The sequence below is a fragment of the Lytechinus pictus genome, chromosome 3 (genome assembly GCF_037042905.1).
Source record: "Lytechinus pictus isolate F3 Inbred chromosome 3, Lp3.0, whole genome shotgun sequence".
Lineage (NCBI taxonomy): Eukaryota > Metazoa > Echinodermata > Echinoidea > Temnopleuroida > Toxopneustidae > Lytechinus > Lytechinus pictus.
Window position 1 is genome coordinate 55,727,659 of NC_087247.1, and position 16,459 is coordinate 55,744,117.

The following is a 16,459-nucleotide window of genomic DNA, read 5'->3' on the forward strand; positions in this document are numbered from 1 at the left end:
TTGAGTTTTGTCAGACGTGTATCAATCAGATATGATTATTTACGTCTGGGACCTACCTTTAACGTCACCATCCGAAAGACGTGACCAGGGCTCGAACCTCGAACCTCTGCATCAATTTGTAACTTCCCCACATAGTACATAGCGTGGATTACAGGCGCACGCCACATGCACAACGCCCGGCACAACGCCCAGCAATGCCAGAGTGAAGTTTCATTGCTTGCTTATGCGCTAGCGTTGCGCGCGCCTGTCAATCACGTACGATACACATTCGTTCACAGAAAGTCCGAAGTAACATCAATTAAAACTTTCCATTCTGTGCGTTTTCGTGTAATTAGTGAAACATTTAGCAGTTCAACACTCTTATAGACGTACTGAGTTTTAAAAGTTTCAACCAGAACCACTGGAACCATCGTGATTACAGATAGTTTTACCACAAACCGGGAGAAACGACTGCAAGCATACCACCGATTACCACTTCGGTCCCAGCCATTCAGATTCATGTTACTTTCTGTGCTGATGGTGACTCCAACCTTTTCGATTTTGGTATCATCTGACTTTCTAGTAGTTTTCTGGGAGTCACTAAACCACTTGACAGAAATTATTTCATACTTATGACATTTAAAAGGGACTAGTCTAGAAAAGTAAAATAGAGAGGCAAAGTCGAAGTCAAGAACAATATTCCAATGACAGTCAAACTCAAAGACAAGTGACAAATCAAAACTTTTGTGATTTGACAAGTCAAAAGTAAACTTGCGAGTTGCGAACCCGTTAGAAAGCATCTTGACAAGTTTTGCGATACACAAACTTCGTCATGATATTAACAGTGAAAATACTACAAGCACCTGGGAAAGAGTGTAGAATAGAGGTAAGTTGACTGAGAAGATGTGCAGCGTGTTAACAAGACAGTTGGCAGCCGTCTGTTTCAAGGAGTTTTTTTATTAACCTTTTTTTTTCTCCTCGTACACGGCTCGCTATCGTGCAGCCGCCATTTGGGGGTAAACAATGCAAAATCCCCCCGATTGGGGCTCATCGATTTTTTACTTTATTTCATAAAAATATATAAAAAGAACTGGGCCAAAATAAAGATTATTCTGTTTGGCCTGAAATGCACCAAAATGGGGAAAAAATTTACTTAAAAGGGGAAAAAACAGTGACTTACTTTGGCTGTTGCGCACCTCCCACTTTATCCGAACTTAATACATAAACGTATGGCCATTGAGTCCCTGTACAGATCGAGTTTGAACTTCGGTCTCTCACTCTCTGTAATTGGTGAGTGGAGCCAACGGAGTTCAGCGGAACAACCAATATAACAGAGACCGAAGCTTTTGGTCTACATGTTAACTAGACTGATAAATCCGCTGTTTCTTCTGAGTTTTTCAACGTACATGTACACAGACGGATGGCGCCATCATGACGGCCATAGTATTGCACTATTGCCTTGGGCTCGTAAGTTGGTGGTGGAGCAAACAACCGCTGCTTAACTACAGCGATTACTCCTAAATTTTGCTTTTTGATAGGGGAAAAAGGAAGAAAAAAAAATATAAATTTATAATCAGCTTAGATCTAGGCCTACCAGGCCAGTCACTTTTCTGAAAAATATGCTGGAATATAGCGAATTTTTTACGACAAACAGATCGCGATCAGCCATGCCCAGGTTCTTCGATTGCCATCAGCTACAGCTGGGCGTACGGACGCGCCAGCGGATTGGCTGGGATGTTCGTATGCTGATCAGCTGTAGCTGCGCTGACGGCGATCGAGCAATCGCATTTATTGCACATCCGTACCCGTTTATCTTTTTTTTCTTCTTTTCTTCCAGGGTAAAGCTCTTTTGATATAGGATTTGATGGTAGGGGCTGGGAAAGAATCAAGGTGGTGCATTTTTATTTTTTAGATTGTTTCTGGGGTATTTTTTAAATTTGAGTACATTTGTGCTTGCTAGCATCACAATATTTCAATAACGTGCTCAGCTCCTTGGCTGCTGCCTTTCAGTTCTCTTGGTTAATTTTGCCATATATGAGCCTAGCTAGCCTCACTCATTCAAAGAACAAGGTTATGATATAACCTTGTTCGCTCCCTGTGTGGTGAAGTAAGGTTAGAAGTTTTGGCTTATTTTGTCTTGTTCTTGGGGACTTATGCTTGATTTTTTTTACACTGTCAGTTTCCATTACAACTATTCATAATTTGGCTCTTAAGTAAATTGAATTAATTTTTCTAAATTGAAAATAGAGACCGTAGAACGACAATACCACTTTCCACCAATAGAAGGCCTAAACAAAAATATGCCCCAAATTCAAGTTTTTGAGAGCTGTGGTGAATTATAAAAATGATCATTCATCAGTTTCTAATGAAAAATAAATTGCATTTGTATGGGAATGAGTATTTTTGGTTACAAAAATAATAGATAAATGATTTTTTTTTAATGTGTGTTATACTGCATAGATCTACATGTAAATTCCAAACAGGCAGGGTGGGGTGGTTGCAATGAACAAGTGGCTGGGCAACCCATTCAATGAATAAGGTTATGATAAACCTTGTTCTCTGTTACTATTCCCTGTGTGGGGAAATATGGTTGGCAATATTTGGCTTATTTTCTCTTGTTCTTGGGGACAAATGCTTGTATTTTTGACACTGTCTTGAAACTTGAAGAAGTACTCTCCCAAAAAGCGTAAACTCTGTCCTGGGGTGGTATTCTGAAAATTGTCTTCACTTTTTCTTGTAAATTTTCTTGTAAGTCAGCAAGATAACAGCTCGCTAAAATTCTCTTTGAATTGGTATTCTGAAAATTGCCTTATCTCTGTATTAAAGGACGTCCCCTTTTTTATCTAAGGTTGGCAATATTTGGCTTATTTTCTCTTGTTCTTGGGGACAAATGCTTGTATTTTTTACACTGTCTTGAACCTTGAAGAAGTACTCTCCCAAAAAGTGTAAACTCTGTCCTGGGGTGGTATTCTGAAAATTGTCTTCACTTTTTCTTGTAACTTTTCTTGTAAGTCAGCAAGATAACAGCTCGCTAAACTTCTCTTTGAATTGGTATTCTGAAAATTGTCTTATCTCTGTATTAAAGGACGTCCCCTTTTTTATCTCTGACACGCCCAATATTTCATCATCAACCAATCATTAAGCTTGTTACATGCTTAGGTCAACCAATAGAAGCGTCTCTTCTGAAAAATAATGAAGCGCATTGTTGATATGAAGCGTAATTTCCTTGCGCCCCCGACATTTTATGCTTGTGCGCTTCTGTGCTAAAAATACACGTGGCTCTTCTCAAAGACATATTTTCTCTGAAAAGATTCATCGTCTGGAGCACCAATGTTTAATTGCTGAAAAGTCTACCAATCCGTCGTTATAATGTCTTTGGAATGTCTCCTTTTGTGAAACATGATGTTCTTGCGGGATGCAGCAAGAAATAATTATTGCAGACGGACAAATATCGCATGCAACAATAAGTTACAATAGCCCCCTACCTCTTGTAAATTTTCTTGTATTTTCCAAGGAAGTTAAAAGAACGCAAAGATAAGAGGATTTTCAGAATACCTTATATCTCGATATGAATATCTTGCACAAAGGGATATTTATGCGCCGTTTTTAACTTTACGCATAATTCTAGCTCTGACATTATACGCGCTTAGCGAAAGTTACAAGAAAAGATGCAAGAATTTTCTGAATACGGATTTTATTGTAACTCTAAAGATACAAGAATATTTCTCTTGAGACAATTTTCAGAAAATGGCCCCTGGAGAGGGTTGTGCTGTGTCAGGTGCTGCCAGTGCTTAAGGTGATGTGGTGATCCTGTACTGGTATTCTTGGTGCACTTTATATACAGTGTGGATGGTGCGTGTGTGTTCCGCTTACAGCATCTTAAGGGGAGGGGAGGCAACATTTGTTGAATGATGGGCAATGTTGCTCCCAGGAAGCCAGCTACATGTATAGAGGTTGAAGTTACAGCAGCATTTGGGAGAGTATTCCAAATACGAATTCTTGGGAACATACATGTCAGTTCCCATTACAAATATTCATCATATAACTTGGCTCTTAAGTAGATTGAATTCTTTTTTTTCTTTTTTTCTAAATTAAAGAAAGAGAATGAAAATGAAAATTTTCTTGAAATTTTACTTTTACACCAATAGAGAGCCTACACAAAAAATGTGCCCCAAATTCAAGTTTTGAGCGCCCTGGTTAATAAACAAGTGAAACGCCTCTGCCAGTCTCGCCTGCATAACACGATTCAATTTAGCGGCAGTGCTGACTTGGAAAACAGCTATTGAATAATCATTCACAAAAGAAAACATTCATATGATATTAAAATACTATGTCCATTGACCCAGAATGACTTTTGACCATGATCATATATGTGACCTAAGATGTGTGCAAAACAATAATTCATACTTGATTACCCTTATGTCTATGTTTTATGAACTAGATCCATAAACTTTCTTAGTTATGATGCCAATTCAATAAATATCCCCAACACGACCAAAGACCATTGACCTTAAATGACCTTTGATCTTGGTAATTTGAAAGAGCCATGGTGTAGTGGTTCTGACTCCCTCCTTGAAAACAGAGAGTCATGTGTTCGAATCCCACCGCAGTCTCGTGTCCTTTGGCAAGGCATTAATCCACACTTTGCCACTCTCGACCCATGTGCTAAATGGGTACAGAGTAGGATGCGAATGCCTATGTAGTATGCCTAGCAATTGAGTCATGCAACTCTTGTTGGAATACTCCTCAGGGAGTGGAGAAGGTGAATACATTGTATGCAAGGATCCGATGACTGGGGTAATAATGTGTAAAGCGCTTTGGGCCATTATGAGACAAGCGCTACAGCGTATACATGTAGATACAAAAAATAGCTATTATTATTACAATGTATTATTATTAATGTGACCTGAAATGTGCACAGGATATTCATGGATACATGGTTGCTCTTATATCCAAGTTCCATGAACTAGATCCATAAAATATGTAAGTTATGATGACAATTCCACAAATACCCCCAACATGGCCAAAGTTCCTTGACCTTGGTCATATGACCTGAAACTCGCACAGGATGTTTAGGGATACATGTACTTGATTATCCTTATACAGGTATTTCCAAGTTTCATGAACTAGGTCCATTTACTTTCTAAGTTATGATGACATTTCAAAAAGTTAACCTTGGTTAGGATTTCAATGTTGATGTGGAAATGTGGTGCCTATAGTCTCACTCTGCTATGCAGGCGAGACAAAAAATGATCCCCAAGTTTACTTATGAAAAATTAATTGCAACTGTATGGAAATCTGTATTTTTGGTTACAAAAGTGGTATTTTAAGGATTTTTTTTATGTGTGTTGTATCCTGCATAAATCTACATGCAGGGTGGTTACAGTGAACATTTGCAGTGGGCTGGGATAGGCTTTAATAGACAAAAAGCTTCAGTCTCTGTTTTGTTGATTGTTCCCCTTGATTATGTCTTGCTTTACTAAATTACTACACCCCTGGAGCCATAGCTTACGTAATACTGGGATTTAGGGGATTGAATTATTTGCACTCAAAAGTGGTTGCCAACTTCACCCATCTCATCCGGGCAGCATATCAAACTGTAAAATTATTGATAAATAGCCCCTGGTTCTAAATGTTAGGAACCAGGCCAATAATACATTGACTTCAGTGGGGCTAATTATGTATTAATGAGGTCATATCTTGGGGCCCCAAGGACTGATTCCCACCATATTTGGGTTGTGAGGGTTTTTCATCATGCTCTACCAAAGTATGGTACATGTACAATAAAAACGCTGATATGCAAAAAGTGAAAATTGATGACGTCACACTTTGGTACTCTATTTCAGTTACTTGCTGAGCTTCAGGGCTCTAGCTCATCTGGGATCTGAGGCCAATTAAGATATGATTGATTAGATAGTCTAATAATAAATGTAATGGATAAAACAAAATCAGCAACAATTTTGTCTCACTTGAGAGTTGAGAGGTGAAAAACCCATATGTGGATAAAAGTTACAAAATAAAAGACGGATGGCGGTGAGTCAGAATGGTGCAAAATCTCCCATACATGTGTATATGTGTACAGTAGATGGGAGTGCTATGTGCCCTTCACTAAAAAGAATTAGCAATAGCATGGTAGCATGGTAGGAGGAGGGCATTTTTTTTTCAGACCTGCCCAACATAAAAACAAATTTTATTCCAAGAAAATGTAACCGTTGTTGAGTGCAATTAATTAAAAAACTTAAAATATACATGAATTTTCCAGTGTAGTGTATGAAGGCAATACATTGTAGTTCATTCAGGTGTTGCACACTGTACTTTATTTAGTGTATCATATCTTAACAAAAGAGTGACACAATTGTTTGTTATATTTTAAGTGAGTATGGTTGAGTTTCCCTCTGTTATGTTATTTTTTTTCCTTGGTACCATGAATATGTCTTTTTTTTCTTTCATAATGTATTCAGGTAACAGATGCGGAGTCAATTGTGTCAGTGAAGCGTATGGTGGCGAGAGAATTTGATGTGCCTGTCCATCTTCAAAGACTAGTATTCCGAGGGAAAACTTTAGCAGGTATATGATTTGTTACTAAAACAACTGCTTTAAAATGTGATGCGTTTAATTTGTCTAGATATTTCCAGTGAAGCAACTCTGACACTCATAATAAATAAAGGGCAAGTCCACCCCGGAAAAAGTTGATTTGAAAGAAAAAGAGAAAAAAATTGAGCGAGCATAACGCTGAAAATTTCATCAAAATCAGTTAATGGGATGTAAAATAGAAAAGTTATAATGCTTTAAAGTTTTGTTTAATTCCACAAAACATGTGTATGTACACATCCTGGTTGGATTGCAGATGAGGGGACCATTGACATTACCCACTTACAATCTCTTTTGTATTTATTATATGAAATATCTTATTTTTCCTTGTAATAATGTGATAAAGGTTTAATTCCTCCCACATGGATATGCCATTATTGCAACCTATTTTGATTGATATCATGAATTAAGATGCTTTCTTATAAATCAGCAAAAATGAAATATTCTATATTTTCGTATCATCAACTTTCTCGTTTGCATATCAGTGTGTTGTGCTTATAACTGATTTATGACAATTAAGCACAACTTCAAAGTGCTATATCTTTCTTATTTTACATCTGATGGTGATAAAAGTATTTTGCTTGTTTGATTTCTCTCTTTTTATTAAAAATTACTTCTTGTATGGCTGGACTTGCTCCTTAAGAAAAACTCTACTCTTTAATCAGGAAGAAATTATCAAATTCCGGTTGAATTCTTGATGTATTTAGTAAATATACAATAGCATTGTATGTGTTCTGTATATTGATATCTATGATATTTCCCCTTCAGATGGACAGAGTCTAGACTTCTACAAGATAGGTCCTGGTACCAAGATTCATCTAGTTGTTCGTAGACCTGAGACAGATACAGATCCAACCAGTGTGAATACTTTAGGAAATTGCACAGCTCTATGGGATCATGTTTCAACCATTCTTGCGAGACATTATACAAATTCAGATGCAGAACAGATATTAGAATCATTTAAGAAAGTGAGTATTATTTTCTCATGGTGACCAGGATCTTGGTTTTGTTGCATGAAGAATTGAAGTTTTCCTCAAATTAATACACAATTTTGGAAGTATGACACTATATGCCTTTAAAGTCTGTTTAAATCATTGGTAAGGGTTCAGAATTATATACCTCATACTGAGATTCTTATCACTGATTGGTCAAAACTGCAACACAGTGCAAGTCTGTCTATGATTGTCTCAGCATCTCAGGGTTTTTACAACACAAGCAGCTAACTGACTCAAGCTGGCTACTGCTTAATATACATGCACATGTAGGCCACATCCACGTGTCCAACAGCTCAAGTGGCCGTACATGACCTTTGCCAGTTATCCACTAGCAGTGCAGCTCATTTGAATTGCAAAGTAATCTAGCGACTCATCTTGTACACAAGTTGCCCTAAAAGAAATATAGAGGTAGCTATTGCCATTAAGTTTAGAAGACAGATCTTTGTGAATAACTGTGAGGCATATAAAACAAATATGGACTGCTCTGTATTCAAATGACGGTGGAAATCATCACTCCCTCGATGCATTTCATACTGGCCCTTCTATCACCTCTCAGCCAAGGCCCCAGGGTGATAAAAGGGCCAGTGTGAAAAGCACCTCAGGAATGATAATTTACAGTCATCCTCATGAGTAATTTTGATTAGACTCGAGTATCATTTAACATTCCAATATTACAAAATTGTAGCAGCCATGGAATGTGTTTTTCGACTGCAAGAATTGAAATTTGGCATTTTTCAGTGTGAATGTGGCACTCACATCTAGCGCCCTCTCACAGCAATGTTCTTATTTTTATTTAAAAAAGCTGTTTGAGCACTTTACTGTACAAGTGTACAGATTTAATAGTTGTACAGTGTATATTAGATTCAAACAAAGATTATCTTCTGAAATGTTCATCCCATTCCATGTTTGATATCTAAGACATTATAACTATGCAGATATTGGATTTTGATTGGGCACCCTAGCAAATTAAACTTTGATGTGAAACCAGCAAATTTTTCCTCGAAGACACATTTTAGGTGTATATCCATCACACCATTCAACAGTTTTAAGGCACAACATTCATATTAATGAATTGGAATAGTGACATGCCTTTTTTAAGGGATCTATCAAAAATAGAGATAAGCTTTAGAGGATTTACTTTGAAAATAAAAAGACCAACTTTACTCTGTATGAAAAACCTTTTGAAAATAGTCCCTACTCAAATTCACTTACATGTATTTAAATAAAAAGGAGCTGGCTTACCCCAAAGTATATTGGATGCTTTTGATAAATAAGATGAGATATTGGTACAATAATGTCGGTTTTATGTTAATTTTAAACACTAGCTCAGTATTTTGCTTTAGAAACACTCAAATTAAAAATAGTCTTTGAAAATGCATAGGTTTTATTGCATTCCTTACTGGTATCTCAGGTTTAAGATGAGTGTGGATTGTGATAACATGTGGTAGCACATTGAAGAAGAAGAAGATCATTTTGTGTTTTCCAGAGAATCCAGATTACAAATTTGAAATATTTAATGATTTTCACATTTATTTAAAACACTGATGGTATTTCCTGCACTTTGACATGAAACCTAATGTACAACTGTGGACCGTGTTCTTTGTCATTTGCTATTTGCTGCTTATTGGGGGTATCTTTTTATCCGTATCTGCAATCAGATTTTGTGTAAATCTGACAATTCAGTCATTGCCAAATGCCAAATACATATAAAATAGATAAAGAAATCATATTTAAGATGGTCTAGGGATGTAGGTTTTCGTCCATTTAAGCTACAGCCTACATGTATATAATTTAATTGTTATGTTCTTGTACAAATTTCTTTAAAAGTGTTCAATCATATTCTGGAATATATTCTGCATATACAACACATGTAATAATACCATTCTTTAAGAAGTGACGTCTTAGAATTCAGTCTGGTGAAAAGGCATGATAAAGCCCATTTATGTGGCTAGTGTCCAAGGAATAATTTTGCTGACCAAATTTGATTATCAGTTTTGGTCATAATGGAAAAGTTCTCAACTAAGTTCTATTCAGTCCTGCATGTACATGTATGTAAAAATTTTCTACACAAATGAATTTTTGTGTAGCAGTCTAAGAAAAAAGATGTGGAGCAAATTGTGATGCAATACCAGGAAAACTTATTCCCTGAGTGTTTAACTCAGTTGGTAAGCAGTAAAAATACATATAGCTGGCAATGGTGTATTTTTATTTTGTAGCTTATGAGCTATCCATTGATGTTTAATTTGTCCATTTCTTTTTTCGCTTCTAATAAGATATTTAAACAAACTATGGTTTGATGAATGTTACTTCAATGTACTAAATTTAAATCTTGAATTTCTTCTTCAAATACAGGAATTTTCTACGAGCATGACCAACCTGAGTCTAGATGATATAGAGAGGATAGCACAGTCCAAGCTTGAGGCCTTAGATAGAGCTGGTCCATCTAGCTAGAACTAACCTATATGTAGCTTCATAAAGATGCATTTGTTCTCATGGCCACCGTATCAGACATTATGAAGTACTTGAAGAAGTTATTAAATGCTGACCTGTGTTTTTAGATGACTTTTTAGACCTTGATGGCATGGTGAGCTATCAGTAACTTAAAGCTTTTGAAATGGTACTGTACTTCATGTACCAACATGTGAGGAGGCGGCTGCAATTCTTTTTTCAATACGCTGTGTGCATATGAGAGTATGAGGATTATCACCAATTGATGGTTGAGTGCTGGAGGAGCAAGAAAAAAAACTTATCATCTGTCACTTGAACATGGGCCCGAAGAAAGAATCTTATCATTAATGGTAACCTTTCCCCATCAGTGATTACTGTGATGGTAATACTGCTGGACAGGACAGTGAATCAAAACCCAAGTAATATGTAGAATGCTGTCATTGATGGCAAAGTTACAATACATGGTGAGTTTGTGCAAAGGGGTACCGTTAGGGATTAAGAGTAATATTATTTATATTAAGGTAATTGAAGACATGCCATCTTCTTTAAAAGAAAATTCTTTGTTATACATCTTCGCCCAGTATCGATAGGAACTTGTGTGATTATATTGCTATCCCCTTAACTGGTTTGTCTCGCCTGCATAGCAGAGTGAGACTATAGGCGCCACTTTTCTGACGGCGATGGTGGCGGCTTCCTCAACATGGAAATCCTAAATAAGGTGAGGAAGTATATGGACCCAGTTGATGACACTTGGACATAAGGGTAATCAAGTATTACTGAACACCCTGCCTGAGTTTCAGGTGACATGACCAAGGTCAAAGGTCATTTAGGGTCAATGAACTTAGACCATGTTGAGGGAATCAATATCAAAATCTTAACGAAGTTTAAGTTTTTGTCATCATAACTTTGAACTTTTATGGATCTAGTTAATGAAACCTGGACATAAGAGCAATCAAGTATCCCCAAACATCCTGTGCAAGTTTCAGGCCACATGACCAAGGCCAAATGTCATATACATGTAGGGTCAATGAACTTTGCCCATGTTGGGGGAATTAGTTGAATTGCCATCATAAATTTGAAAGTGTATGGATCTAGTTAATGAAACTTGGATTTAAGAGCAATCACATATAAGAGAACATCCTGTGCAAGTTTCAGGTCACATGGCCAAGGTCATGGGTCATTTAGGGTCAATGAAAGTATTTCATTATCATGTGAATTGTGTTTTCTTTTTGAATAATTATTCAATAGTTGTTTTCAAAGTCAGCACTGCTGCTATATTGAATGGTGAAATACAGGCGAGACTGCCAGAGGCGCTCCACTTGTTTAGGTATAAAAAGAGAGTAGATTCTATTGCAAAGATATTGGGGGTTAAATGCATTTTCGATTTCTCTAAATGAATTTAGCTTGAGTAAAGAATCGATTCATTCACTAATTTTAGCAAATATATGATCAATATATTATTGATTTTCTCACACTCTCACAGTGATAACAAGAGAAGGAAACTAATGACCAGTTTCATAAAAAAATTGAATGCATGTAGCTACATTCAAAAGATTAAGTGAGCAAATTTGTGATACAATTCCTTGAAATTTATGATGATGTGCTAGCCTTATAATTAAAAGTGTGTGCAGGGTGCTACATAAGCACTTGTAAAGCACAAGTAAAAGCTACGAGTCGGGCTAGTGTTTTGAAGTAAAGACCAAAACTACTTGCCCAAATTGGGCAAGCGAAATTCTCACAGAATGACCAAAATAAGGGTCGATAAAATGATATTGACCGTAATTTTGGTCATGGCAGGCAAGATAAAATCACTTTTGAAAAAGAAATGCAATAACAAGGTAGATCAGTTCATGTCAAAAGAGAGAAAAGGTCAATGGTTTATAAAACCGCAAAACTTTCTTTTGAAGAGGTAAAACTTTTTTTTTATAGGATTTTTTTGGGCAAGTATATTCCAACTATTTAACTTCTAAAAAGCTATGTAGCACCCTGGTGTGTATGTCAATCAAAATAACTAATTGGCTGACATGTTGGTCACATCCATTGCTTTTGAATCATTTACATGTAACTCACATCTCGCCTTCAGGGGCAGGCATTCTTCAGAAAATCCTGTTAGCATAAAGATGGTGTTAGCTGACACAATTGGTATTCAGTGTTAGTATGAAAAACATGTGGCCCCAGTCGAAACACCAAACTGAAGATTGAATAACGCATGCATAGCACAGTTTTTCAGATTACTGATTTGGAGGTGTGTTAGGGGGATTTTAAATCAGATATACATGTAACACGATAGATAACATGATATTCAGATTATCGGCCCAGGAGGGGATTTTTAAGTTGATCATGTGAATTGCCCGGTGTGGTTATACTGTTTGCAATTGAATCTTATTTTGATTACAGATTCTTTATTATAGTAACAACTAATTCAGCAGCCATTACCCTTATTAAACAAGGAGAAGCCAGTCAAATATCAGGGCTTATTTTAAGAACCAACATCAACAACTGTTACCTTGCCCCACCCCCCCCCCCCTTTACCTAATTGATTTTTTTTTCTTCTTTTCAAGGCTTGCACGTCTTTTGATACATATTTTATTAACAACAAACATGGGGCCTGATGGTCACATTTCATTTTCTAATAGCATGTAGCTTAAAATAACATTTTACAGAAGAATTTATTTTATGTACAAACTGGAGGAAAATATTGATTTTCATAAATTGTTTTTGATTCACATCCTTAGCCATTTTATTCATCCTAGGGCACATTCAGTAATGATACTCTACATTCATGTATACTGTATATAAAAATAAAATATCACAATTTAGAGTACATCTATACCAGATAATCAACTAAAAGTCTAAGCAATGAAATGTTAACATTCAAGTTTGACATTTGTTTGTTAATTACAAATTTTTCTCAATGCATTGTATTAACTGTTTCAAAAGATTTGTCATCAACTTTATCCTAAGCAGAAAGAAATTCATCCATCTCATTTGCCTAATTTTCAAAATGCACACAAATATGACAACTTGGGTAACCAATCACACATAAATGTGAAATAGGTATATGTTTTTATAACATTTCCATCACCATTGATAGGAGTTCTTATGTTTTTCTTGCTCTCTTCATATTCATATACTTTAAATGTGGTTCAAGTCCCCCATAAGCCTCACTTTCAAACTTGGGGTTTGTTTATTACTGTCCCTCCTTGGGAGTTCCACTCTTACGGAACCTACTTCCTGAACTACATTTACATGTAAAATATGTTTTGTTTGGTATATTCAATCTATTCATGCAAGAAGTAATCTCTTCCATGAAGGGATATCACTGCTTATCTAATCATATTTATTTGGATAATGAATAGTGCAAGCTACATGCAAGTGATTATTTCCTTTTATTCCTTTAATAAAGAAATATTACACTTTTTTAAATGGTTATAATGCATAAATGTATGTCAAACACAGAATTGCCCAATACCCTGTAAACTGTCACCTTGTATAACTTTGCACCCACTAAATGATCAAGATTTTTTTTAAACAAATATCTTTTGCAATAACTTGAGGGTCATAGTAAGATTTAATTGGCTACAACATTTGTTTGATTACGCTTTCTCAAAAGTCAGTCCTGTGTTGTTACACAAATTTCAGTATTTGATAATATGTTAACCATATTTGTGTACATATTATATTTCTTTTTGTTTGTTCTGGATAGGTCTTCAAGATTATATAATTGCATGCAAGTTGCTGCATATCAATTCGTTATTATAAGTGAAATTTACTTTGGTAACACAGCATAGGTGGCTGCCTTTGTAATCAGAATCCAAACAAATCTTTGAGTCTGTAGATAATTCTTTGTTCATGAAGGCCTTATCATTTTTAGAAACTGTATTGAAGGGGGTTCATTAAGCTTAAAACAATTTAAAGAGGGTTATTATTTATATAATTTTTCAAGCAGTAATTTTGAACTGTTAAGGAGACCTTTCGTTCAGTCTTTTGTGTTTTTTCTGAGATTCTTATCCACCATGCTGCTTACTGTATGTTCAGAGTTAAGCTTTGGGTTATATTGGGTCAAAAAAACTATTTAAAAAAACTCTTAGGTAATTACTGCACACACAATTTTACTTCAGTCCGGATCTTTTAAAATGAAATTTCAGGAAAACCCGCTGGCGTGACATGAGTGATGTTGAAGGAAATACTGGACAATTTTTATTTCAAACTTACCAATCTCTTTTATATCTTGACATATGTCTTTAATTTAGAAAGTTTTTGAACATTGTATTGAAATTGAATATTTTTATGATAATCATAAAATTATCATATAAACTTCCTGAATTTCATATTGTAGGAACAAAGTCTTGAATTTTTCTTCTTCATGATTTTATGTGGGGGGTGCTTACTTTTCCTGATATTTTCATAGTCTTGTAATGTTTTCTAAATTTAAGTTTTACTTCTGTCATATTCATTCCTTCATTGTATTGTTGGTGTTCACTACTTGAGTTTTATCTTATACTATACAGATATATGTTCTGAATTGGTTTTTCTTACTTTTCTTATCAAGATGTAAAAAAAATGAACAAAACATTTTTTTTTTCTTCATAAAATTCCAAGTTATTTTCATGTATGTTTTCAGCAAATTGAATGTAATGTAATAAGTTATTGGTAAAAGAAAAATACAGCCAGTGATATAAGATTTGAATAGAAACTGAAAAATGAGAGGAGTAACGTGAAAGTCATAGTAAGAGCATAATTTTTTTACATACAATGCTTATGTACAATTTACTTACTGTACAATTATTACTCTTTGAGTCCATGTGTGATTGAATTTTTTGTAAGGGGAGATTTAAATTTTCATTCTTTTAGAACTTAATGAATTGGAGATTAATTTGAATGATCGGTCACAGATTTGCCCATGTGCTTAAAACTAAAAAAATCCATCTGAAAGCAATTTTAACTTATCACAATTGTGTTCTTCTAAGGATCCTGTCACTATTTCTTTAATTATTTTCATTTAAGTCAATATATCCCCCAGTTCCTGTGCAAGGTCACACAGAAATAAATGACATAATTCCGATCAACCAGAATGGAATAGTTTTGAATTGATGTGGAGTTTTGTCCGGCACTGTGAATGAGATTGATTGTTATTAAATGCCAATTATAATCATCAACTAAAATTGAACTTTGTTCCACACATTCTGTTGGTGTTTGTTGTCATTTAATTCAGGGAGAATTTGGCAGCTGCCTGAACTTGGAGGGGCAATGGATACCCCTTCCTTTATAGGATTTTGGTTTGTTGATGTAAATTATTTTGAAAGTCAATATAAATATTCCTTGTTTCTACAGGACATACATGTACATTATGTATGTTATTGTTTTCATTTTTTTATATAAGAACTGACATGTTTATGAACTATGAAATAAATTGCAAAATGTATAAATATGCCTGTCTCTCTTGTTGTGTGTGTGTAGTATTTTAAAAACAGAAATAAAGATTCTAAAAGAACTGCACACTTCAACTTGCAGATGGATGTCAATTGATATTCGATGCCTATGTGTGGTTTGTGGGTTGACGAACAGTGCTTTCCTCTACTAAATACAACTCAGAGAACGAGCATTTGTGCAATTTTGATATGATCAGAAAGGGCATATACATGTATAAATATAATAGAGAAAAAAAAACAGAACATTTTAAATTGATAGGGTAAAACGATACAGAGCATAATAATTTTCATTGTTAATGATGACCAGCTTTCATCTCCATAAAAAATAATATTATTTATTATTATCATTATTATTCCCAATAGTAAAAGTATAAGTGGCATTACAGTGTTTGTTATGATTATATATGTAAGTAATCGTTATTGGAATGGTAAAAGTATGAGCTGTAGAAGAAAAAGCACTGGAAACAGCAGAAGCCCTTTTACAAGTACTTCCACTTTGATTTCCTCTGCGGCTACTATACTACAACTACTACTACCAATACATACCACTTCTACTACTACTGCTACCACCACCACTACTACGACGACGATAATGACAACAATGTCTACTACCATAACTGAAATTACTACCCATAATATTACAACTTATTTCACAGTAACTTCTATATAGTAAAGTTGAATCATTTTTACAACAGTTAAAATATTGAAAATAGATGCAAATTTGTTTTGTGATTGAAGATGCCTTGGGTTTTCATTCTTCAAATCATCTAGGCTAAGGAATGAATGCCCAAGGCGAATGCATTAAAAAAAAGGGCCTTAAACGGCGCCTATATAAAGGACGCTGGTACCCATATAACACCTGGTTGCAGAGAGGCAAATTTTGATTGAAGGACGCCGGCCCGATGTGGGATTCGAACACATGACCCTCTGATTACAACAAGACGAGAGTCTGAACGGCTGTACCACGACTTCACAAAAAGGAATGTATCAGCCTGGGTGTATTTACTTTTTGTA

At 35.3% G+C, this 16,459-nt stretch overlaps 1 protein-coding gene across 1 annotated transcript; it reads left to right on the top strand.

The window, feature by feature from the left end:
- Positions 1 to 129: 129 nt before the first annotated feature.
- LOC135153642 (ubiquitin-like protein 4A) lies at positions 130 to 15,442 on the top strand. The gene is made up of 4 exons (XM_064097399.1): positions 130 to 865; positions 6,441 to 6,546; positions 7,339 to 7,538; positions 9,918 to 15,442. The coding sequence occupies exons 1-4, from the start codon at positions 812 to 814 to the stop codon at positions 10,014 to 10,016; spliced, it is 459 nt and encodes a 152-aa protein (XP_063953469.1). The 5' UTR covers positions 130 to 811; the 3' UTR covers positions 10,017 to 15,442.
- The last annotated feature ends 1,017 nt before the right edge of the window (positions 15,443 to 16,459 follow it).

What these genes read in the sequence shown, in the direction of transcription:
- LOC135153642 (XM_064097399.1), top strand. Translation starts at nt 812, where the DNA reads ATGATATTAACAGTGAAAATACTACAAGCACCTGGGAAAGAGTGTAGA. An exon ending in GGAAAGAGTGTAGAATAGAG is followed by an intron (nt 866 to 6,440) that starts GTAAGTTGACTG and finishes TAATGTATTCAG; the next exon opens with GTAACAGATGCGGAGTCAAT. An exon ending in TATTAGAATCATTTAAGAAA is followed by an intron (nt 7,539 to 9,917) that starts GTGAGTATTATT and finishes CTTCAAATACAG; the next exon opens with GAATTTTCTACGAGCATGAC.